This window comes from Nestor notabilis, unplaced genomic scaffold (assembly GCF_000696875.1).
Source record: "Nestor notabilis isolate BGI_N333 unplaced genomic scaffold, ASM69687v1 scaffold17654, whole genome shotgun sequence".
NCBI classification, from domain to species: domain Eukaryota; kingdom Metazoa; phylum Chordata; class Aves; order Psittaciformes; family Psittacidae; genus Nestor; species Nestor notabilis.
The window spans coordinates 1-23,897 of record NW_009926199.1 but is presented as its reverse complement, the minus strand read 5'-3'; the positions used below and the strand labels follow the sequence as shown (position 1 = coordinate 23,897).

At 40.6% G+C, this 23,897-nt stretch overlaps 1 protein-coding gene across 1 annotated transcript in view; it reads left to right on the top strand.

The window, feature by feature from the left end:
- MED12L (mediator complex subunit 12-like) overlaps positions 1–23,579 on the top strand; it is a gene marked incomplete at its 3' end in the record, with an annotated part of 36,760 nt that extends 13,181 nt beyond the window's left edge. Inside the window, exons 11-25 of the mRNA XM_010013428.1 lie at positions 507–620; positions 2,965–3,164; positions 3,723–3,911; positions 4,803–4,877; positions 5,000–5,190; positions 5,517–5,678; positions 8,121–8,232; positions 9,398–9,487; positions 11,089–11,198; positions 11,704–11,839; positions 12,389–12,550; positions 13,995–14,357; positions 15,383–15,539; positions 16,706–16,929; positions 23,490–23,579. Coding sequence (XP_010011730.1) covers positions 507–620; positions 2,965–3,164; positions 3,723–3,911; positions 4,803–4,877; positions 5,000–5,190; positions 5,517–5,678; positions 8,121–8,232; positions 9,398–9,487; positions 11,089–11,198; positions 11,704–11,839; positions 12,389–12,550; positions 13,995–14,357; positions 15,383–15,539; positions 16,706–16,929; positions 23,490–23,579 — 2,375 coding nt within the window. The remainder of the gene's footprint in view (positions 1–506; positions 621–2,964; positions 3,165–3,722; positions 3,912–4,802; positions 4,878–4,999; positions 5,191–5,516; positions 5,679–8,120; positions 8,233–9,397; positions 9,488–11,088; positions 11,199–11,703; positions 11,840–12,388; positions 12,551–13,994; positions 14,358–15,382; positions 15,540–16,705; positions 16,930–23,489) is intronic.
- Positions 23,580–23,897: the final 318 nt, after the last annotated feature.

The following is a 23,897-nucleotide window of genomic DNA, read 5'->3' as shown; positions in this document are numbered from 1 at the left end:
TCTTTCCCTCTCTCCCTCCCTCTCTCCCTGTCTTTCTGTCTGTTTATCTTCAAGTTAGAAAAAGCATTCACTGGCTTCTTCTGAAGTCTGCTTCTGAGCTGCAGAATTAGGCTTAACTGCAACAGGCATTTATATTAATTAATTTTGCTTTATTTGTTATGAAGACTAGGTGAGGGAAGTAATTCCTAAACCTGTGAAGTCAAAACTAAAATACATGTCAGTGTCTCGTGGTTAAATTCACTGTTTACATGGACACAGTGAAAGACAAGATCCTTTTTCTATTTAAATTATCATAGCTTATTTTGGTATTAATACTTCATAACCACATATCCCAGTTGATTTTAATGACTTACCTGTTGGTCTTCACTTTCAGTTCCAGAAAACTGAGTTCTTAATTCAGTTATTGTACTTCTGTAGCCATTCTAGATGAAAGGGATTTTGTACATAGGAAATTTTAGTTGGTAAACAACTGCCGTTTTCTACAAGATTTTATCTTCTTTCCATAGGCAAATTATTTCCTGGAATTCGTTCTTCTTGTGATCGTCACCTCTTGGCTGCTGCTCACAACAGTATAGAAGTGGGAGCTGTGTTTGCAGTCTTAAAAGCAATTTTAATGCTTGGTAAGATTATAGAGTCATGTGTAATGTTTTTGTTCTAGTGTTTGGGTAAAAAAGAGATAGTGCCGGTTCACTTTCCTGGGAGTGCTCCTGGGAAAGGAAAATCCTGATGGCAAGAGACAAATGTGTCTGCCGTCTGTGCTTGTGTAGCATGTAAGTAGCATTTCCACAGAAGGTCAAGAGACAGGATTTTTCTCTGGTGAGTCAGCCCCAGCTGATGAGGCTTTAAGCAGATGTGACTTTTTCACATTTTGACCCCTACCCCTACCACAAAGTCCCAGTACATTTCAAACTCAGGCGAGTCCCTCTCAAATATGGAGAGAAAATATGATCTCAGTTCACTTTTCCCACCTTTTTCTGTGTCTTACCACAAATCACGTGTCTGTCATTGTGGAAGTTGTGAAAGAATCGCTGCTAAGCAACTCTTCATGAATGATGAATACGTTTTTTTCCAAACAAATGCCTTAGAGCTTTGGTTTAGCTTAAGTTCAGTTAAAGATTGTAACCTATGGTGATGTGTATTTTTGGAGTTAAGTAAATGTCCAGTTAACCAAGTAAGATCTTCCAGATGTGGACAGACCCACTGAGGTACACCTCCCTAGAGTGTCATTATTGTATTTTCTGTTGGCCAGTGTCTCAGAACTGTCTCAAAACCCCTTGATCCTTAACGATGTGGCTGTATTGGGAAAGGTGTTAAAGGTATAGCTATCTGGGATGGACTGGTGGAGTTGAGAGTGAATTTGAAATACGTTTATGGCTGTTACTGATGTTCTTTTGCTATTCAGACCGCTGAGATTTGCTGGTTTTCTTCATTAATGGTGTGTGGTGCGAATATGTGTTGTTTCATCTCTGTGCAGGGGTGTGGTTTGGGTAGTGTCTGGTGCAGGGTGGTATGAAGGAAGTATCAGGCACACAGTTTATTTGTGCATATACTGCAGCACATCTCCTTCTGTACCAAAAATGTTATATTTGGAAATGTATTATTTGTCTGCCAGGTTCTTCCCTCTTGTCCTTCAAGGGTACAGATTTGGGTTTGATATGATTGTGCTCACAAGCTCATAAGATGTTGAATGGAGGGTGTGGACAGGCTGATTGCTGCTGCTCTCTGTTCACACGTGTTGGGCACAGGCTTCCATCAGCTTGTTTCCCATGCTCTTTGCAATGAGCTTGTCCTGACCTTTGGGTTCTTTGGGGCTTGATGTGTCTGATCTACCAGTCATTGGGTCAGTGATATGGAGGTTTTTGGATTTGCCTGGGTGTGTGGGAACAAAGATTTTAACTCTCACCTCTCAGGATATGTTCTGCTATTGGAAAAATAGCAGTGTTGTCTCATGAGTGACAACACTGTTCATTCAGTCTCTCCTCTTTCTACAGAGCTGGTTCCTTGTGCTGTTCTGTGTATGTGTGAATAAGTGACTGAAGCAAGCCATTTAGCCTTGTCATGTCACGTTAGTTGTTGATCTGAGATGTTCTCTGAGAGATGACTATCATAAGAACCATGGGACTTTCTGGTGACTTCAAACATTAGGCTGTGTTAGCCCACTCTTCATGCAGGCTGCTGGATGGCCTTGCAGGCTCTGGGGTATGATTATGTGCAGTGGTTTGTGTTGTTTTCCCCACTACTACATACTGTAGTTGCATCTTTTTCATTGCCCAAGGTTCCAGGCCTGTAAATATGTAAAACAGTAACTGCTACAGTTCTGATTTTTTTTTTTTTTGTATTGTGTCTGAGGTGTTCTTCCTTGTCTCTGGTCAGCCCTGTTGGTTTCAGGTAGATGGTGATTGTACTGCTGTGCCAGTACCTTGCAGGGAGGAGGAGGGACTCACCAGTGTTGGCCAGGCTCCCTCAGCATGCTCTACCCCTCTCCATTCCCTGGAAGATCAGTCTGTCTTGTCAAGAAGTTCATAGGAAGGTGGGCTAAGGGACCACTGGTCAAAATTTGTCTCTTGATCTATGGAGTGATAATAAATAAAAATAAGACTTGGGAAAGGAATACCTGAGAAGAGTCAGTAACCCAACTCTTCCTTATCTGCCAAAGCAGTTTCATATACTCACAGAACTTTTCTTGTTGAGCACATAGTGGCTTTACTTGTGTTTGATTTGTTTAAACCTTTTTCTACTTCTGAAATATCCATTACAAAGATGTTATGCAAAATGAAGCAAGTGGAGAATACTTTGACCATGGTGATTTTTCAGAGTCCATTAGTGCTGCCCTTTTACTGTGGCTGCCTCACTCCTGCTTTACCCCTCAGCTGGCCTGTCCCTGCAGAGACATCCCCTGGCAGGTAAGCGATCTGGGGGCATCAGCAGAAGTTCACCCTCTGCTTCTGTGCTTCTGCTGTGCAGGTGATGCCGAAATTGGCAACAACAATGTCAACTCTTTGAAGAGTGAAGACTTCCATATGAGAGGCTTGTTAGATGAACTCAATGAGGATGAAGTCTGGGGTTCTTCTCACACTTTGAAAGCATGTGGAAAAGCTGTTCAAATAGAAACTGCTAGTTTAAGCGAGTATGCTAGATATGTGCTAAGAACAATTTGTCAGCAGGTAATCTCTAAAGTACTTATCCGTCTTCATTTGGAGAAACAGTGCTATTTTATTTGAAAAGTGTTATCATGTATTTTGGTGCAAAATGATTGTTGAAGTATTTCAGTATTTGAGTTCTGTTTGGGTTTTCTCATTTGGAAAATTTATACATGGCGTAGTATGTTACTGGGGGAGAAGAAATTGCTTTAGCTATTAGCATCTCCCTGCTCTCTATGAGAACTCTAAAAAAAATCAGGTTTTTTTCCTACCTGAATCTCAAAGGCTTTGAGCAGACAATAGGACCGTCAGCTGTCTGTTCAAGTGCTTTTGCATTAGCATTTGCTCTATTGCAAAGTTGCTTTCAGAATATAGAATAAATTCATTTTGGAAAAAAACTATTAACAATCTTGTACTTTCAGGAGGTACTGAATGACAGAAGGCATTTATAATCTCAATGTTGCATGAACCGTAGTTCACTTCAAGCTTTGCAGGTGGAAAAATCACTTTTCTGTTTAGCTTACCAAAAGTTAATATTGTCTTGAAACTATGTTCTGGACCTGTTTATCTGATTACTTATAGGAATGGGTTGGAGAACACTGTTTAAAAGAACCTGAGAGGCTGTGCACAGACAAAGATCTTATTTTGGATCCCGTTCTTTCAAACAAACAAGCACAGAAACTGCTTCAACTTATCTGTTATCCTCATGGTATTAAAGAATGCACGGAGGGTGACAACCCTCAGAGGCAGCATATCAAGTGCATACTTCAGGTAATGCAATGGGGAAAAGGAAGAAAAACTACCTGTGATGTACTGGCTTTTAACCTATCATTCACCAGCACCACCAGTTGACACTGATTTGCAGTTTCTGGTGCAATCAAGCATTAGATTCTTCATTAAAAGCTGCATGTGCTCAGGATTCCCACTCTGGGAAACATTTTGTTGTGTGACTTCTGATGTTTAATTATGTCTGATTCCACAGTTATGGAAGAAACAAGCATGCAGCATGATCATTGTTGCTGTTCACTGTTGTCAGTCATTAGGAAGCCACTGAAAAGGGAGCTGCTTTTAGGGTTGCCTAGGTTGAGATGCCTACGGTCTCAGTAGGCCTCTAACACTACTGTGGTGAAAGGCACTCCTGCCCACGGGAAAGGCTCAGGTGCCTTCATGGACAGTCCTAAACTGATCATGTCTTCAAATTCAGCTGCACTAGGGACACTTAATTTCTTAAACTATAAAGACAAGTGCTTGGGATTTCTTTGAATAGACCTGCGAAGAATCAGATTGGCCATTGTGCTAAATGCGAACATGTCCACTAGGATGGCAGTGCCATGGAGTAATATAATTACTAATGAAGGAGTGAATTACATTTTCCATATTCACACTTAACTAAACTCAGATTTTACAGAGAGTGACATTTTTATTCAGCAAAGTTGTGTGGTCAAAAGTATCGAGTAAGGATATTAGCTGCAAAGATATGGAAGTTAATGTACATTCTTTGATAGGTCTGATATTTTCACATGTCATTAGACTATTAAAAATTATAGTGATTGTGATGATCTGTTTATAAGATAATGTTTTGCATGTACCATGTTCAACTATGAGATTTTTTTTTTCTTCAGACCTGAAGTGTTGACATTTGTAATGTTAATTCTTACCCAGAACTTAGATCAGTGGACTCTCCGGCAGTCTTGGTTGGAGCTGCAACTAATGATCAAACAGTGCATGAAGGAGCCTGTGAGTATTTGTTTTCAAACTTTCTTATCTAAATATTTAATGCAAAAAAGTATGTTAAATTTTAACGTAGTCCATGAGCAAACATACCATGAATGTGCTAGTTTACTTATGTTTTACTGTAGGGTTCTGGGTCTGTGGCTGAAATGAACAGCTTGTTGGATAATATTGCAAAGGCGACAATAGAGGTGTTTCAGCAATCCGCTGATCTAAACAATAACTCTTCTAACTCTGGTATAGGCCTCTTCAATCCAAACTCTGTTGGAAATGCTGACACAAGTAATACAAGACAGAATGGTAAAAAGACATTCCTAAGGTATTTTTTGTAGCACCTTTTTAATTATTTTAGCCAACATGATACTTAATTATGCATAGATTGCCTAGACTTTTTTGCACTTGAAAAAGGAATGTACAGAAATGAGTTACCTGAAGGTTACTTCTGTTTAGTTTTGTTTAACAGTAAATATAGTTGCTATTCTTGAACTTTCTGGAAACCAGAAATGGTGACTGCTCAGTCCACACTAGTTACTCCAGATGCATTGTGCCAACAGTTTTATTAAAGCAGTTCAGTCTTGTAACAGCTAATACTCTTTGCAAAAGTACATGGATATTTTGGCTGAAGTAAGTTTGTTCTACTTCTAGTTCCTCTGAATGGCGAGGAGTGTGGCTGGTGGCTCCCTTGATTGCAAAACTGCCTACCTCAGTTCAAGGTAGGGTCTTGAAAGCTGCGGGAGAGGAGCTGGAGAAAGGTCAGCATTTGGGGTCATCTTCTAAGAAGGAGAGAGATAGACAGAAACAAAAAAGGTACGACCTTGGGAAATCCCTATACACAGAGGTGAAAGGTAGTTCTGAAGGAGGGGTATACTGAGGGCTGGATTTTGGCTTCACCAAACCTCATTGCTTCACTTTTGTGGAGCAAAAAGTTATCAACCCCAAGCAGGGTTCAGGTTTCATTTAGTTTGAAGAAATATCATTGGTATCAGAGGACAAAATGTGAAAGCTTTGTAGCACATCTTCCAGTGGCTATTCTGCAGCTTGGTGGTGGGAAAAGTTAGACATTTAAGATAATGTCTAACTGTCGTTGTCTCTTCCTTTCCATGTCAGTAGGCCACTTTCCTTGCCATTAAGATCCCATAATTGTCATAAGATGTCATCTAATTCCTGTTGGAAATTAAGCTTGAGCTCATCTCTTAACTTTCAAAGCACATGAGAATTTTAATGACTTAATGGTTATTGATTTTTCTTTAGTCAAATACTCTTCCACAGTGCCTATAATTTTTGTACTTCCTTAGAGTTATGATAGAAATTACATTCAATACTATACACAAGCTTCAAATTCAATACTATACACAAGCTTCAAATACCAACTATCTTTCTTGTTGTGAAACTCTTCCGAAGTACAGTTACTGAAGAAAACAAACCACTTTTTGAAAACCGCTTGTTGAAAACAAACTTTACTACTCTGTGAGTGGGAAAACCAGTGATACTGTGGGAAAGTATGAAATCTTATATTGCATATTGTTGTGGTTTAAACCCAGCTGGTGACTAAGTACCATGCTGGTAACTAAGTACCACTTTCTCACTAACCCTTTTCCTCCCACAGCACCCTGGGCAAGATGGGGAGAATTGAAAGAATGTAAAACGCGCGGGTTGAGATAACAACAGTTTAGTAGTTGAAATAAAGTAAAATATAGTGATAATAGAAATAATACAAAAAAAACCCCACAATACTGATAATAATAATAGGGAACAAAAAAAAAAAAAAAAAAGAAATGAAAATTCAGAAACCCAAGTGATGCACAGTACAATTGTTCACCACCTGCTGATTGATACCCATCTCAACCCAAGCAGTGATTGGTCCCTTCTGGGTAACTCCCCCCAGCTGATATACTGGGCATAACATGCTGTGGTATGGAATAACCCTTTGGTTAGTTTGTCCTGGCTCCCCCTGGGCTTCTTGTGCCCCTCCTCACTCACAGAGCATGAGACACTAAAAAGTCCTTGATCAGGGTAAGCGCTACTTAGCAACAACTAAAACATCAGTGTGTTATCAGCATTGTTCTCAGACTAAAGCCAAAACACAGCACTGCACCAGCTACTAGGAAGAAAATTAACTCTGTTCCATCTGAAACCAGGACGCATATATAAGAACTCTTTTTTCGTACTCTGCTTTAGGTAGTAGGGATAGCAGTTGCAATAATAACTGTCTTGCAAACTGTAAATTTTTCTTAAGGAAATTAATGAGAAAATGAGGAGGTGTTCCTACCATGTTGTTCCTAAAATCTGAAAAACTGCTCTTTAACATGGCTTTTTGAAAATCCAGACTTTCTATTTTTCAGCTTTTATTGGACCTTGGGATTTTGCCATTCCTTTATACTAATTGTCACCTAAATTGTTGAAGTCAAGTTAAATTCCAAATGAAAATAACTGTTAAAATGACTACTTGTAATCAATACACGTGTGCATGTGTGCACATGTATTTATGTTGTGTTTATAGACACATGGAATTTTCAAGGAGCTTATATACCTAAAACTGCAAAAATCATTACACAAGCTGTTACTCAAATCCCTTTGCTGACCTTTTAAACTTCTCTTCTGCTTCACATGTACTTTCAAATTTATCTTTGTGTATTTCTTTCAGTTTGTCTTAATTTTATGTTATAATGGATACACATTAATATAATAATAAAAAAATATTGAACACCCTTGCATTGGTATGGCATAGCTCCTGCAACCAGCTAAAGCTGCATCTCAGTTTATCTACGCTAAGCCTGTGATAGAATTTTTGTGCAGTTTAGGTAGGCAGCTATCACTAATCAGTGCTTGCATGGGAAACTACTTGGAATTCACATCAGACCACTAACATAGGTTAGAAACTTTAGCTGCCTAATCTCCACTAAAATTGTATCCCCAGTTAATTAAACTAGTCTTAAAATAACATGGTCTGATTTTGAGTCAGGCCTTCAAGTGTCCATGCAACTTTTGGTCATTCCGTGCCCTGGGCTAGGTGGGTTCTCAGTAATGACACGCATAATATGTGTGTTTACACTGGCTGGTGCTGTGCCCACTTATGTACATGATCTTTTAATTTGCCTGGCAAAGCCTTAATTTACTAAAACAGAAACAGACTTAGATGCAGCCAGTGCCACTTCAAGGAAAAAAAGTAGACAAAACAAGGAAGGGAGCAAGGATGGGAAGTATCAAAATAACTTCACTAATTGACTTCTGTGTTTGCCTCTCTTAAAGCATGTCTCTCTTGAGTCAGCAACCTTTCCTTTCGTTGGTACTTACTTGCCTTAAGGGGCAGGATGAGCAACGGGAAGGGCTTCTAACATCACTGCAGAATCAAGTTAATCAGGTAAAACAAGCACATAACCATGAGCACCCTTTGTGAGATGTTTCATGTGTCATCGTTTATATGGGTATATGATGATGTAAACCCAGGAAAATTACAATGCAATGCTATGCCAAAAGGAACAGTCCAAGGAAGGAAGAATGGGGAAGTGTTTGTTCCTTTTAGAGAGTGAATACATCTTTTTTTCTAAAATTGTTGCAAAGAAATATAATGAACTTGAGTCTGATTTCAGTTGTTTCCAGGAAAAACAGTAACTGATGTTTGTACCCAAAGGAATAGTCTTCTCAGTCTCTAGCTAATCATAAAAGGTTTTTATGTTTGAAATTTTCCGTGTTTAGGAAAATCCTTCGTCTTCTCCAGCTGCTACAGATTAAGAGTTCTTTGTATTTTTAAAAACCAATATTGCTAGTCCCAGACTGGCCCCTTGCCTACAGCTTTTCCTTTGGATCACTTGTGCTTCCTCACAAGTTCTGCCGATTCTGCTCTGAACTTCCTGCTCTCACGTGGTTCATGCTCTAGCCTACAATAGCTCTTTAAGATGGTCTTTAAAATGAATGTATACAGTGCCCAGTATAGTGGGTGCATGTTTCCTTTTCTCTGTCTTTAGTTTCTATGAATTACTGTGACAGTGAAAATTGATGCCTAAGGTGCATTGTTTTCTCGTATTGCCTCTCAGCTGAGGTCCAGGCTGGAGCTATGTTGCAGCCTGGACCTGAGCTGATAGGCAATAGGAGGAGTTCATTCTTTGAGGTTTTTTCCCCCTGGTGTCACTGCCACTTGGGCTTTCTTTTGTTGTATGGGTTCTGCCCTGAAATGCAGCTGGTCCCTGGGGCTCTGGTCATTTCTCATGCAGAGATCCCACCAGATTTGGTTGGGAAGCTGCATCCAGTACAAGAGGTCTATTTGCTTACCTGTGGTGAACAGTTAACCAGGGTGTTTGAAACAATATTTTTAATAAATGCATAACTAACACAATTGATAGCATAGTATCAACTCTTTACATTTCCCCTCTACTAGTGAGCTTAATCTGCTCTAAACCTTAAACAGGCACAAGGATAAAAAGGTTCATAATCTTTTATGATTCCTTACAGATAATCATCACAAATACTTAATGGGAGAACATTCCTTTACAGCAATAAAACAACCTTAATCAAATGCTTTTTCTTAGATCCTTAGCAACTGGAGGGAAGAACGGTACCAGGATGATGTTAAAGCTAGGCAAATGATGCATGAAGCCCTACAACTTCGTCTTAACTTGGTAAGAAAAACTTCTGTGGTTATCCTGATGTTATAAAAAGTTGTAACAGCTACTCTGAAGCAGGTGGTAAGGAGAGGGAAGGTACCATGTCAGGGTGCCACATGGGCTCGGGCTTCCTGAAAGCTTGCAGCTAAGGAGTACTGCAGCTCCCAGCCTGGGCATCAGGTACCTCTGCTGGGATGGGGTTGTGCTGAGGCCACACCAGGACGTCAGCTCACTGTGGTGGCTCAGGATCAGGCCCGGTGAGGGGAGCCAGGGTCAGATGCAGCCCTGGCATGGTCCCACAGGGACAGGCTCAGGCTCCCAGCTGGGGGCTCCTGGGCCAGGGGCGGGATTAGCCCCAGGTGGGGCTGGCCAGGGATAGCAAGGGCTGTTAGTACCCCTCTGCCCTGACACAAGGGTGTTTCTACTCCATTGGTGGTTGTCTCTATTCTTTCTGTCTCTCTTGTTTCAGCTGATGCCTCCTGACCATAATGTTTGGACATTAATCATATAAAATGAATGGGAATGGCACCCTATACTTTGTGCTTTTATTTTTCTGGTGCTTTCTTCATTTCAATGTCCCTGGAACCTCAGAAATGTATCATCTTTTTGTGGATGTTCCAGGCTGTTGCCCACTGATGTTTTATCCCCATGTAACAAGCAAGGATTTTATAGAACTGGGCAGTCAATATAGTTGAGAATTTGAGAGCTTCCAGGGAATGTAACATTCAGCTATTTAACTTACCTGTGCAATTTCAGTTGCTGCTACTTGGATATATGTATTAACTTAGAAAGTTTCCACTGAGTTCTCCAGTGTCCCATATCTCTTGAAACCTGTGTACCAGAGGTCAGGACCACCGCAGCCTGTTTAGCACAGTGCAGTAGGATTGTGGAGGCCAAATAAGGGAGCACCAAGATAGGTGTAACACTGCAGTGTTGTTCTCTTCATGTGTCTTTGTCAGCTGCTTAGATGCAGCTGTGCAACTAGAGGGGTAACCATAGCCTTTGCACTGCTCCTGGTTCACGTCAAAGGGACTTGAGCCAGCTGTGACCAGCTTTGGGATCACTGTGACTGCACTTAAAGTAAAGCATAAAATGGCTCCTTCTCAAAGCCAAGGCATGTGTTACAGTATCGCACTATGCTGATAGCAATAGTGAAAAATTGCTCATAGGATAAAATACATCTTTCAGCAGTTTTCATTTTCAATCCATGCTATCTGTTTCTTCAGATCTGTTTTCTCTTTTCACTGGACATTATTGTCTAATTTTTGGGTGTGGGAAAGTGATAACTAGAAAGTTTTAATCTGACACTTTTTCAGTTCTGAGAATTTTTTCACTGACTTAAATTTGTTGCATCAAACATGAAAGTGACGATACAAAACTGGAGGAGAAGTGTAATAATATTCTGCTTTTCTACAGATCCTTAGGAGAAGCTTTTTACTGGGAACATGGGGTGGGGAGGAACATTATTTAAAGTCAGCACTTCAAGGTGGCATTCAACACACAAGACCTAGCGGGAACTGGAAAGAAGTTTTGTTCATAATTAACCCATTTGATAAGGGAACCGTGCCTCTGTGAGATACATGCAGAGCCTTGCTATCTGCTGTGTTCTTTTGCAGGTAGGTGGCATGTTTGACACTGTGCAGAGGAGTACCCAGTGGACCACGGACTGGGCACTTCTGCTTCTCCAGATAATCACTTCAGGAACTGTTGATTTGCAGACCAACAAGTATGTCTGCACTGTTTAAACAAGCTAATTCATGTCCTTAGCGCTTATAAGTTTAGATAGCATATATGTTATTGTTATGTTTTTCTTACTATTACCCTCCTACTGCTTGAGCGCAATTTCCATGTTCAGTGCTGGTCTTGGTTCAGGAAGCACCTCTGGTTTGGAAAGCACTGGAGCCACTATTTACACTTTTCCTTAACAAGCACATACCTGAGTGGTTCCCTAAGTTGGAGCCTGTAATTCCCAATGACTGTCTGTTACTAGTTTCTGCTGTTTGTAGCTCTGAACAGGGGTTTACAATAAGATTTGTGTGCATGTCTTGACAGTCCACCTGAATGTATGTGCTGGGGCTTATGCATGTAAGCTGAGGTGTGTGTCCGTGCAGAAAGCTCTGAAAAACCCAGTTTGTCTGAAGGGCTGCGCTTGTGGCCTTTGCTGTGAGTATCTGTCCCTGCATCTCTTGGCAATCAGTAGTTGTCAGGGTAATACTTGTCTTTCCTCCCAGTGAACTGTTCACAACCGTGCTTGATATGCTGGGTGTTCTCATCAATGGGACACTTGCCTCGGACTTGTCAAACGCTTCCCAAGGAGGGCCTGAGGAAAACAAAAGGGCTTATATGAATTTAGTGAAAAAATTAAAAGTAAGTGTTATGTCTTGTCATTTTCAGCATTTCTTTCAAATTGCATTCTGTGCTTGTTTTAGTCCTGTCGCTTCCAGTGTCTGGGAAGGCCTCTTGGAAAAAGAGGAGAGATTGAAACGGCCCTAAGTGATAACAAGGATAAAAAGAAGATAATAAGAATACAGGAATTTGGGGGTGGGAAGACAGACTTCAAGTATTTTCTTCATATTAAATTAAAAGTGGGGACCCTGCAAGATGCTTAGTTATTTTATTCATGTTTGAGACACTAACTTTGTGTTACACGTTTTCTATGTTCTGTATAAACAAGAGATGAAAAGATAACTTATATTCTAAAAAAAACCCAAAAACCCAACCAAAAAAAAAGGAAAAAAACACATAAAAAAACCCAAAACAACCCAAAAAAACCCTTGCAAAGCCACTTGTTTAAATTTAACAGAAGTACAAGGAAATGACTCATCCAGAAACTGGACATTTTCTAATGATGAAAGTAGTATAATGTTTCTCTCTCTCCTGCCCCTTGTTTGATTGATGGATGTATTTATTCTCTAGAAAGAGCTGGGAGACAAGCGGTCGGAAAGCATTGACAAGGTTCGCCAGCTGCTCCCTTTGCCGAAGCAGACATGTGATATTATCACTTGTGAGCCAATGGGATCCTTGATAGACACCAAGGGAAACAAAATTGCAGGATTTGACTCCATTGATAAGAAACAGGCAAGAGTAAATGTTTGCTTTCATCTCAGTTCTTCCATGCTTTTTGGAGCGTAGGAAATTCAAGCAAACAGGTACAGCTTGGACAGTACGTGCGTCTATATGCAATAACATGAAAGCGTTGCACTTCTGCTGTACTTCAGCTTTCTGGTTCACTCTCAGTCATTACTAAACCTTCAGCCACAGCAATGCAGTCTCTTTTGAAAAAACAGGCAGGCGTTCTGTGAGACTGGTGCCAAAAGTGAGGAAAACCTGACCTGTTGAATACTACCTTTAAAAAAAGTTGCAAATGACAGATCATTTTTAGAATCAAATACACTTCTGTTCCAAATATTCTTGCACAGTTTTTGTTTGCATGATCCATATGAAAATCCTCAGGGAGCGTGAAACCAGGAGTGGGTTTAGAGGCACGCGGAGAGTTGCTACGCCACAGCCAAAGGGGTTTGAGTAGCGTTGAGTGACTGGGACCATGCACCGGCATCACCACCCCTGCAACAGAACTGGAAGCATCCCATCCCACTCTCCCTGACAACTCACTGCAGAGCCTTGGAGCTTTAGATAGATGATGTGCATCTTTAACGGAAACAATTTTATGCCACTTGTACAAATTGAAGAGTTTGGGTAACATTTCACTTTCTGATTTGTTTAAACTTCAGTCGTCACATTTGCTACATGCCCGCCCTTGTTACATGTGCAGGGTACACAGTCAGTTTGCAACTGCTAATGGGATGAGTGTTCACATAAGCTTGCTCAATTGCCCAGTTCTGCGATACAGGGTCTTGACTGATCATGCCAACTCCACAAAAGTTTCCGAAAAAGGAAATTACATTTGACTTGGAGTTGAACAGCAGCAGCTCTTAAAAAAAGTATTTGTTTTCAAGCACAATCCTACCTTTGAGAGGTCTTTTGACCTGAAACCTTTTGACCTGTTACCTGCTGGTAGGAAGATGGAGGGTGATTGATCCTGCTTACAAAAGACAGAGGGGAAAAAAAGTGTACTAGTTGTTTTGGATTTATTTGGAATACAAAGGGATGCATGACTTAAAGTGAATTTGTTTACAAGAGAAGAACAGACCTTAGGGTAGAGCTTTTTATTCTGCAGACTGGGTTGGCATTTTTTGGTGATAGAGTGCTTAGGTTTTTTTCCCCTTATTTGACTATGTAAACTTTTAGCCAGGATATTCTCAGAGTAGTAATTTTTGATAGATACTTGACTTCTCATTCAAAATATGATAATGGAATTTGAAATTTTTAGCATAGCTATAAGCAAATGGTACTATAATGGCAGCCTTGGGTAAAGGTTAAAATCTCACCTGTATGCATTTGGTACATTTTGTGGAGGAAGAAAATCCTTACTGGGTTTTTCTGACTCAAATGATACAGAAAGTGCATCTGCCTTAGTGCTCAACTTTCTTAAAATATGAACTTCACTTTTATTCTAAAACAGGGTCTTCAGGTTTCAACAAAACAAAAGGTGTCCCCTTGGGATTTATTTGAAGGTCACAAAAATCCTGCTCCTCTCTCCTGGGCATGGTTTGGTACAGTTCGTGTCGACAGGAAAGTGATAAAATACGAGGAGCAGCAGCATCTCCTCCTGTACCACATGCACACCAAACCCAAGCCACGGAGTTACTACCTCGAGCCCTTACCCCTTCCTCCAGAGGAGGAGGAGGAAGAGCCCACCACACCTGTGTCTCAGGAACCAGAAAGAAAGTCAGGAGAGTTCTCTGATCAGGGAAAACATGCCACAGATGACGAGAAGAAGACGAAGAGCAGGAAACGAAAGTCAAAGTCAAGCTCAAGGGCTGATGTAAGTAGTTGGTGCCCCATACAAAACCTGAAATATATCACTGAAGCATCTGATGTTACATGGTGCTGTCCTAGCTACCTTCAAAAATCGCTTTGCACCCAGGAGAGAGGGTCCTAATAAAGGGGGCGAATGGACATGTTCAGGAGGAGGGTGGATTTCTGGCAAATACAGCTTAGGGTAGAGGTCTAATATGCTTAGGACATTATGTGCTGTGTAAAATATGCTACACTGGATCTTAATAAATATGATTCAGGTTCTGTATATGCTTGCATTTGGTGTAAAGTACAGCTGTTATTGTTTGTATCCATTTCTAAAATTCCTCTTGTTCAAATTACATTGAGAGCAAACATGTTAGTTTAAACCCAGGTCCCATTCAAATGTAAGCAGGTTTGAAAGAGGTTCTTTCACATAGATGAACTGATTTACTTTGCGGTTTGTTCTGGTTTCTGGGATGCTTTTCCTTTTAGTTTTTATTGGGTTTTGAGGTGTGGGTTTCTAAGCTGAAGAATCATTAGAGCAAGGGTTTGAAAAACATCCCTGACACCACCCAAATAATAATGTGCGTTTCCAGAAGCAGCATTCTGTGCAATTAAGTCTTCTTCACACTGCTGCCAGCATAGTCATACACGTTCTAGATGTGATAGTGTTCTGTCAGCATCCAGCTGGTTTGCCTACATGTTGCATTTTCAGTAGCTATAATTTTAAGATAATTTTCTGACCTTTTGATGTTTCAGTTAAGTTCTTCGTGTAATTTCTATGCTGATACAGTAAGCAGTCCTTGTGCTATACCTAATTATAGCCTGCAAAAAATACTTGTTAATAAGGTTAAAATGGATGGTGTGTGCATGAAGTTGTTCATGTTAATTACCTGGGGGCAGCCTGAGACTTAATCTGGTTTTTACATCGTTGCAAATGACAATGAGAACTGTCTCTGTCCTTTAATAATTTAGTAGGAAAACTGGCATTATTTATGAGTTAGTAAGGTATGAATGTCAGTAACATTCACTTTTGCTGTATATTTTAAGGAATATCCACAGAACAACTTATACAGAGTGCCTCCCACTTACTCCCCAGTCTCCTCTCAAGTGATGCATCCTCCTCAGCCTGCCTTGTGGGGTTACAGTATCATGGGCCAGCCACAGCAGCCAGGTTTCTTTGTGCAGAACCAATCCCTCCCACCAGGTATGGGTAAGCTTTGAATTCACAAACATGTGGCTTTATTACTTGGTGTGTGTGACAAAAGTTGTCTTCTTATAATCATGTTCTGTCTCTGACTTTCCCTGAAGCAGCCTGTGTCTGCTGAGGCCATTTATTTCATTCCTTGGTCAGCCCTTTTTTTTTTAAGGCTTTCTATTATCAGTTGTAGGTCTATCTTTATTAAGCTATTAACCTTTTTTGGTAGATAAGCAAAAACGACCTACTGTGGTGATAGTATAAGAAAGCCAGTAGAAGTTCAGTGAAGAGTCAAATAAGAGAGGGACAATTGAAAGGAGAAAATGACCTTTGCATTATTTCTTCTTTGATTCATACCAAGAGCCATGGGGGCTAATTTAGCATCTACTAGATGGAATAAATAAATCCATGGGCTTGCATTTTTTTCAACATTTGTGCCTGTGATATGTGCTTAATTTTTTGTGGGATTGTTTTGTTTCTTCCAATTAATATGCATACAGTTTAACATAGGTATTTTACTTTCTCTAGGGGGCAGCAGGTTATGATTTGAGAGATCCTATTGTGTCCTTGTCCGATAGTATGCAGGAGAATTTTAGAAGTTTGGTTCCAGTTAAAAATGTTAACTATTTTTTCTGAAGCTCTGAGTACAACTAGATCTGTATTTTAAGTGTGTAAAAGTCTTCAGAATATACCAGACTATATGTGGCTAAGAAGTTTAAGGAGATGCTGATATTGAAACCAAACATACAGGATCACCTTTGTAAGTCTGACGTATAGATACATGATTTTTATCAAATAGCATGGAGTGCATAAATTACTGCCATCTCATTATAAAATTGGTGTGACATAATAAGCTGCTCATATGATGCTTTTGATCTGACATGCAACTTTTGTTCATCAGTAGTAGTCACATGTTTTATATGACATAGAACATGCAACAGTCTTTTCACTTTTCTCTCTCATTTACAAGTGACAGTCTTCAAAGTTATTTTGCTTGTTTCATTTTTCAGGCCAGTAATCTGGTTTAATCCAGTTCGCTGTCTGCCTTTACAGAGATAAGTTTATCATCTTTATTGTAGAGCTAACCAAATAGGAGCTGATGAATTAGCAGTGATCTGTACCAACAACACTCTCACGGAAGGCAGAGAACGCATTTGTGTTTTGGGTGGTTTTAGGTGGTTCCAGGCTGGATCCAACAGGCTCCTTTGTTCCAACTAATACGAAGCAAGCCCTGTCGAACATGCTGCAGCGGCGCTCTGGCACCATGATGCAGCCCCCCTCTATCCATGCAATCACGCCTCAGCAGCAGTTGCTCCAGATGAAACTCCTGCAGCAAGAGCAGCAGCAGCAGCAGCAGCGGCTCCTCAGGCAGCAAGCACAGTCACGGTCTCTCCAACAGGTTTGTCCAAACACCTAACTCTGAAGAACCAACACAGTGTTTCTGCCTTCCATAGGGGCTGCTTGCTCTGCATAGGCTTACAGAGCAGGGAGCCAGCTGATATTGACAATTGCAGTAATTCCCCAAATATTGCTTAACCAGGGCCATCTGCTTTGAAACTTCATTTGCCCTTTGGTCTCTTAGTCCCTTCTTTTTTTTCTGTGTTTCATAACATCAGGTTTTCTTCTGCTACTTGATGATACTCTTGTTCCCTGTTGTGTCGCAGAGGCCTTCATAGTGGAATTGCATGGTGCTGTGTACAACCAAGCTACGTGTAAGCAACAGAGGCCCAGCAATGCTCCTCACAATTAAAAACCCAGGAAGTCCATCAGGAGCTGTTTCCATACACGTGTGCACACAGACACTCTCGTGTTCTCTAGAAATAGCTGGTATTTCTTCTAACATTTTTGCAGAGTACAGCTGCTGTGCGCCAAACCACACATGGCTGTTGTGCAACACCCTTCAGAGCCTGAGCAAGCTTTCAGAGTAGGCTGCTACAGATAGGCTGCTTTTGAACAGATGGCGTAAGAACAGAAAATTGTTTTTTGGATCCCAGATAAACAGCAATATGTGTACAGTAGTTGGTGGTGAAACCAGTAACTTCGTTATTTTAAAGTCCTTCTGTACCCATTCCTACCATCACTGAAGTATATATTATATTGCTTTTATGCCATCTTGCCTTTAAACTCTGTGATGCACCCACTTTGCTCAAAATAGTAAAAATTTTCAGCAAGTCTCCTAATAATTTCTCCCACGCTGTCTCTATTTCGTTACAGCTCTCATTATCCTTCTTAACTCTCTTTCAGTCTCCCTGCAAAGCCCTTTGTGGTACTTAAACTGCTAATGGGCTATGATAGTTTTATAGGGGACTGCTCATAATTATGAAACCAGGATTTTTCTGTTTCAAAGAGCCCTCCAAGCTCCAGATTTGTGTTTTATCATATCAGTGGTACAATGGATATTTAATCACTCATTAGTGTCCTGTGGACACTATGAGGTACTCAGGGTTAGCTACCCTACATGTTAGGGTACTGGGCTCTGTGGTGAGACATCACTTCTTATTTAATAGAAACCCTGTGGTATTTTTGACATTAGGCAATATCTCACTATTTTAGTGTTAGGTCCAACTGGCTTTCAATTACTGTGATAGAATACAGGCTCCAGTGAGAGTGTTAGAGTAAACAAATGATGGTCACTACCTATGGCTAGGGGATCAAAAAGTAATAACTGAAGATCTAAAATAACACATTATTCTCACATTTAAGAAATGCTGGTTTTAACGTTGTCACATTTAGAGGAAAATTTCCCTTTTGGTTTAAAACAGGAATAGTGTCTGAGGTGTTAAGAACAATGGTTAACTTCTGCTCCGAAGTGTGGCATAGGCAGGTTGGCAGTAGGGAGAACAAACTTACCATGAAGACATGTATCCATGTCTAAATAAGATTAATAAGGTGTCTATGATTAATTTTTTCATAAAATTTGGATTGAACTGTTAGAATGTAACAGTAAAAATGTAAAAGTTGCACTAAAATTCAGCAGGGTAGGTTCAGGTACCTGTTTCACCTAAGGTGCAACGTGTGCTGGATGTTCATCAGTCAGCAGTTCTGTATCAGCTGTGTTTTTATTTCAACCATAAATCAGCTACAAGTTAAACAGATGTAAACAAAGTCAAGACAGAGCTATCCAAACCCAAACTTTGTTTCCCAGTTACTTCCACATAGTGGCATGCACAGCCAGGTCTGTTGTGGTGTGCTGGAGACAGGTGGACACATTGTTTCTCTTTTAACATTTTGCCTTACTGGATGTTTGGGGAGATTTATTCAGCCTGATACGTGAAAACTGTCACTGTAGTGAAATGAATAAACATTTCACCAGGCTGACCTGTCTGCTTGCTTTGTTGTCGAAGCCTGTGCGGGCAGTGCTGACACCAGAGAACCCCTCTGAGGTCCCCATGACCTGGGGCTCTGCATGCTTCCTGGCACTGGGGGCTGCCCCAGAGGGACATGTGCGTGGTGCTGTAGGTCAGAAACACATCCCTGGGGAGCTTGTGTAGTACTTCCTGTGGTCCTGGATTTAGAGTAGGAAATGCTATAGCAGTGAAGAGCCTGGAGGTGGTAGTTGAAAATTTAGGAACAAGATGATTTGTAAGCATTGCTACTGTGTGCTGTATGTCGTTAGGTAGAGCTTAAATAAGGAAGGTTTCTTCTTTGTTTTTTTTTTTTTTATGTTTCTGCCCCTGCAGAATGAAATTACCTGCTCAGCTTGAAGTCACTAGCAAGGGTCTGGACAGTTCTGTAAAACTAGTGTAGAAGTGCTCTGCTCCTCAGTGCTGTGCTGCACATGCTGTGCTCTTGAAAACAAATAGCTGTGATGCCAGATCTTTAAGAACTACGACTTGTTAAATAAATATTGAGTATTATGTATAGAGCTGTTAATAGGCTCCTGTGGATGAGGAGTCTCATCTACGTTTAGAGTTTGTGTTCACAAATTTCATTAAAGTATTGAGCATAAAAACCACCTAAAAGAACTTTGTTAGCATTCCTAAATGCCATTCCTAAACAGCATTTTGAGTACATACAGGTGAACTATGTAAAGGTGCTCCACTAACAGACCAAGCCTAATTCTGTATATTCTTTGTATTGTTTGCTATTTTCTTGCCTGTCCTTTTCTTTAGGATGTCTGTAGCACTGCTGTATCCCTTCAGGATGGCTTTGACAACATAATGGTAACCACCTTGAGACCGTGAACTTCTCCTTATTTTTCCTTTTGCACAGACATGCGTGCATTTCAACACACAGGCTGCACACTTTGCTTTTGGTACGAATGATGCGCTTTGGCACTCCTCTCACCTAGGTAATGCAGTGCCTGCATGTGGAAGGCTGTGAATAATACACTTGCACACACAGAATATTTTTTTCTTGTAAATATTTCCAGTAACTGCATCATTGATCATTTTTTTTCCTCTTCTGTTGTGTTTCTCACTGTGAAAGATTGGGAATAGCTGCAAGATCTGTTTGATGCCATGTTCATCTAAGCATGGCTGGCGTGGGCGTCTTGTTCTCATCTCCTAAACAACTAACAGTTAACCTGTTTAGTTTTTTAATTAGTTTAGTAATTTAACCTGTTAAATTATTAGATTTCATAGAATTCCGTCATTTCTGGGGAAAACCAATGATGCCATGAAGTTTCATCCCTAATATCTGTGTTGGAAAGCTTTCCAGATACTAATTAGAAAACCTCTTTCAGAGTTAGTTTGCAGGACTTTCATCCTTTTTTAGGGAACCCACAATGTTGTTGAAAGCACTAATTGGAAAGACAAAGCAAAGTGTTTTTAAAAAGGCTTTGCTGCTTACCCCATTGTCCGTATTTTATATGTGTGCAATTATTCCTGTTGTTACTGGTAGCATGTCAGAACAGGGTATAGCTCACCATATTTGCAGTTAACGAGGCACACCTAGATAGGCAGCAAGTATATAGTGAGGTCTCTCAAATCATCATCATCATCTTATCTAAATAAGCATTAGTGTTCCACTACCTACTTCTGAAGTCAGACATGGTCAGATTTTGGTCAAAATTAGTGCCATGTCTGCTACAATTGCCTTTGCCAGTCCCAGCACCATGTAGAAAACGAAATTCCTTCCAGATACACGATGGTCATATACCTTGACAAGAAAAAGCAGTAAGTTTTGCTTCAACTTAGAGTGTGAGTAGAACAAAGAGAACAGTGGTTATTACTGTAACATTGCATTGGCATTGAATAAATGTGTTTGGGTTTTTTCTCCTTTTTTGTTTTGGGTTTGTTTTTTTTTTTTTCCTATTTTGTTTTTGTGTGACATGTATGCACAGTTCTGGCTTGCAGCAAATGGCCTGCATGTGTAGTCAACTTGTTATTAAATTATGCCTGGAGGGAGAAGTCCCTTTGAATTTAGCAACATCTGCTGCTGCTGCTGCTGCTCAAGAATGCAGAGCTCTCACAACACAGGAGCATGTTCAGTGGCCATGTGTGGCCATGGAATAAATTGATCTGTCCTCTACCTGATGAGCAGCTTTTTGCTTACATTTCACATGTGGTGGTGTGCATGTGCTTGCTTGGCCTGGGCAGTGGTGCTTTCAGTCCAGGTGTGCTGCTCTGCGTGTGCTTTACATGGTGGGGAAGAGATGGGTGGTAACACTTGCCGGTGGCTTCCTGCCCGTTATTTGTCGTGGGGATCATGCAGCTGCTTCTTCAGTGTTTCCATATAGAATTAAGGCCTAATCCAATTTCCACTGATGTAACTTCCCCTGACTTTGAAGGGACACTGTTTCCACTGCATGGGTATAAGCGGACAAATTTTGCTCTTGGGCACACCAGGTTACCTGTGGCTGAGAGAACCAAAGGACAGTGCATGCAGCACCACTTCGCAGACCAGCTTCCATAGAGCCCACAGTCTGATTTGTATTTCTCTGGGAAGTAGTTTAAGGCACACGTTATTCTAGAAAACAGTCATGGTTTTACCAGATTTCATCTTTGGGTGACTTCAAGTTACATCTTTATTTATGCTGTGGTTGGCACTTTATGAAAAAGTTTTGTCATCAATTTGCTCAGAGAAATTATTGTTCTTTTTTTTTTGTTTGTTTATTTTTCTTCTTTTGCGTCTGTTTAAAAAAAGAAAAATCTGATATATGTGAGTACCTTTCCCTGTGCTTGCTGTCATCTGTTTTATGTGCATCCCATCTGCAAGATGTACATTCTGCTCAGTGTTTCAGTTTCTCACCCATGAAGTTGTTGTTTCGAGAGTTTCCCATCTGATTTTGCAGATAATTTTCCAGATAAACTTAATTTTGTCTGAACTTCTTTCAGGACTGATGGATGTTACTCTGTTCACACCTCCTGTACTCCCTAATTTGTTTTTCAGAATTTTCTATGAGATTTGGCTTGTTTTTAAAACAAATCCATAGTGTGGCTTATGCCTCCTTAGTGTAGTTTGTCATATCAGAGCTCCCTGCTCTCGTCTGCACCTTAGGGACCACTGTAGTGGTGCTCCCAGAGCCTAGCTAGGTCAGTCTTCTTTTTGTTTGTTTTTAAAAGAAAGGTAGGTGTGAAGAATGAGTGTGTGCCAACCCCGTGGCACCCTATGGCAGCTTTGCCCCTGGTTTTGCATCTTGACCTCTTTTGTCTGCTCTCTACCCAAAGCACTGGGTGGTTAATCCAGCCCTGGTCACAGCAGGTCATATCTCTTGGGGCTGGATCGGTTGGAGCTGGAATGCTTCCCTCCACCGCACCGCTTCCCTGAGTAATTCCCATTCACAGAAGGTGGTTCTACTTGTTTCCCAGGTCTGTTGATGAGGATGCACATGTTTTTAAACCCAGTCCAAACTAGTAGTTGGATTGCAGGACTGCTGATTGTGCTTACAGGCTTGGTAATGTTCGGTACAGTTACACTAAAGGGATGGGAGCAGGTAAAGGAGGAGAGTCCCAGTGATGCTTCAGTATTTTATCCCATGTGAAATTTTCTTTTCCACCAGGTAGCCCTGATGGTAATGCTGCTGCTTGCAGTGTGTTCAAATGGCACTTTTAGCCTTAAATTATAATACATATCTGTAAGGACATCCTGATTAAAATGGCAGAGTCTTTGTTAGAGGACTTGGATTTTTTGTTTGGTTTTGTGGTGAACTGGGAGGCTACCAGCAGGAAGGAGCATTGCTGCTTCCAGCTCATGTCTGCCACTGAGCTTTTTTAAGTAGAATGGACTTTGAAATTATGAGGTGCATCTGTGCAGCACCACAATCTCACAGAAAATACATGGACTAGCTTATATCCTTGGCAAATTCTCATTCACCAGTTTTTTACAATCTTGGTCCTGAAATTAAGTCTATATTTATTTTTTCCCCTCTTTTCTGAAGCTTCAAAATACACAAATGCAGTTCAAGGTGAAATCTTTAAATTATTTCCATTAGGTACACATAAATATTTTGGCAATCTGAAATGAATAAATGAGCCTGTCTGCTGCTCACAAGTACGAAGTTTGTTTCCAGGCTGTACTGGTTGGGAGCTGGAGATGCTTGCATTGCCCATTGATCATACTGGTATGATCAAATTTGCTAATCAGCATTTTGCTTGCTTCCTCTGGGGAAAGGCTAGTGATCAGGTAGCCTGAGAAAGATACCAACTGTGCTATAACAGAGATTAGCATTCACTGTAAGCTTCCTGTATGATTTAATGTACTATCTTCAAGACAGCTAGATTACTTCTTTCCTAAGCCTTTGCAAAGCCCCATTTTAAAGGGCGGCTGTTCAGTAAATGGCTGATTCTTCAATGCTGCAGTGTTACAGTAGTGTCAGACATCAAGCAAAAGTCAATTCTTCCATCTTCCTATGAGTAAATACATTTCAGCAGTTTGGCAGTGAGCAATGGTGCTGTCTTGAAGAAAATGGTCAAGTGTCTCCGTGACTCTTTAGGACACAACTTGGTGGGGTTTGTGCCCAAAGCTGGACTTGTCTGGGATGTGGAGGCTGTATCTGATGCGTAATGTGTCTTTCAGGGTCAGCCAATGGACCAAGCTGCTATTTTCTCTCCACAAGTTCGACCCCCGTCTCAGCTTTCACAGTACCCAGGGTTACAGCAAGCACAGGTACTGCATTACTCTCATGGCATGTCTGCATACAAATGCTTTTAAATTGAGCTTCTTTACCTCCCAGCATGCTCTTCTGTGCTTGGGACATGCCTCTTGCATGTGGCCTAGAGTAATGATGAGCTCCTGCTAGGATGCTTGTGGTCTCTGTCAATATTTTTAATACGGTCACTTCCCAGTTTTTCCTGATGTTTTTGCTGGTGAAGTCAAAGCGTATTTCAGCATTAAGCCTGAAATATGTCAAATTTTTGGTGAGACAGTGATACCAGTAACTCTTTATTATGTCACAGTCATAGAATCATAGAATGGTTTGAGTTG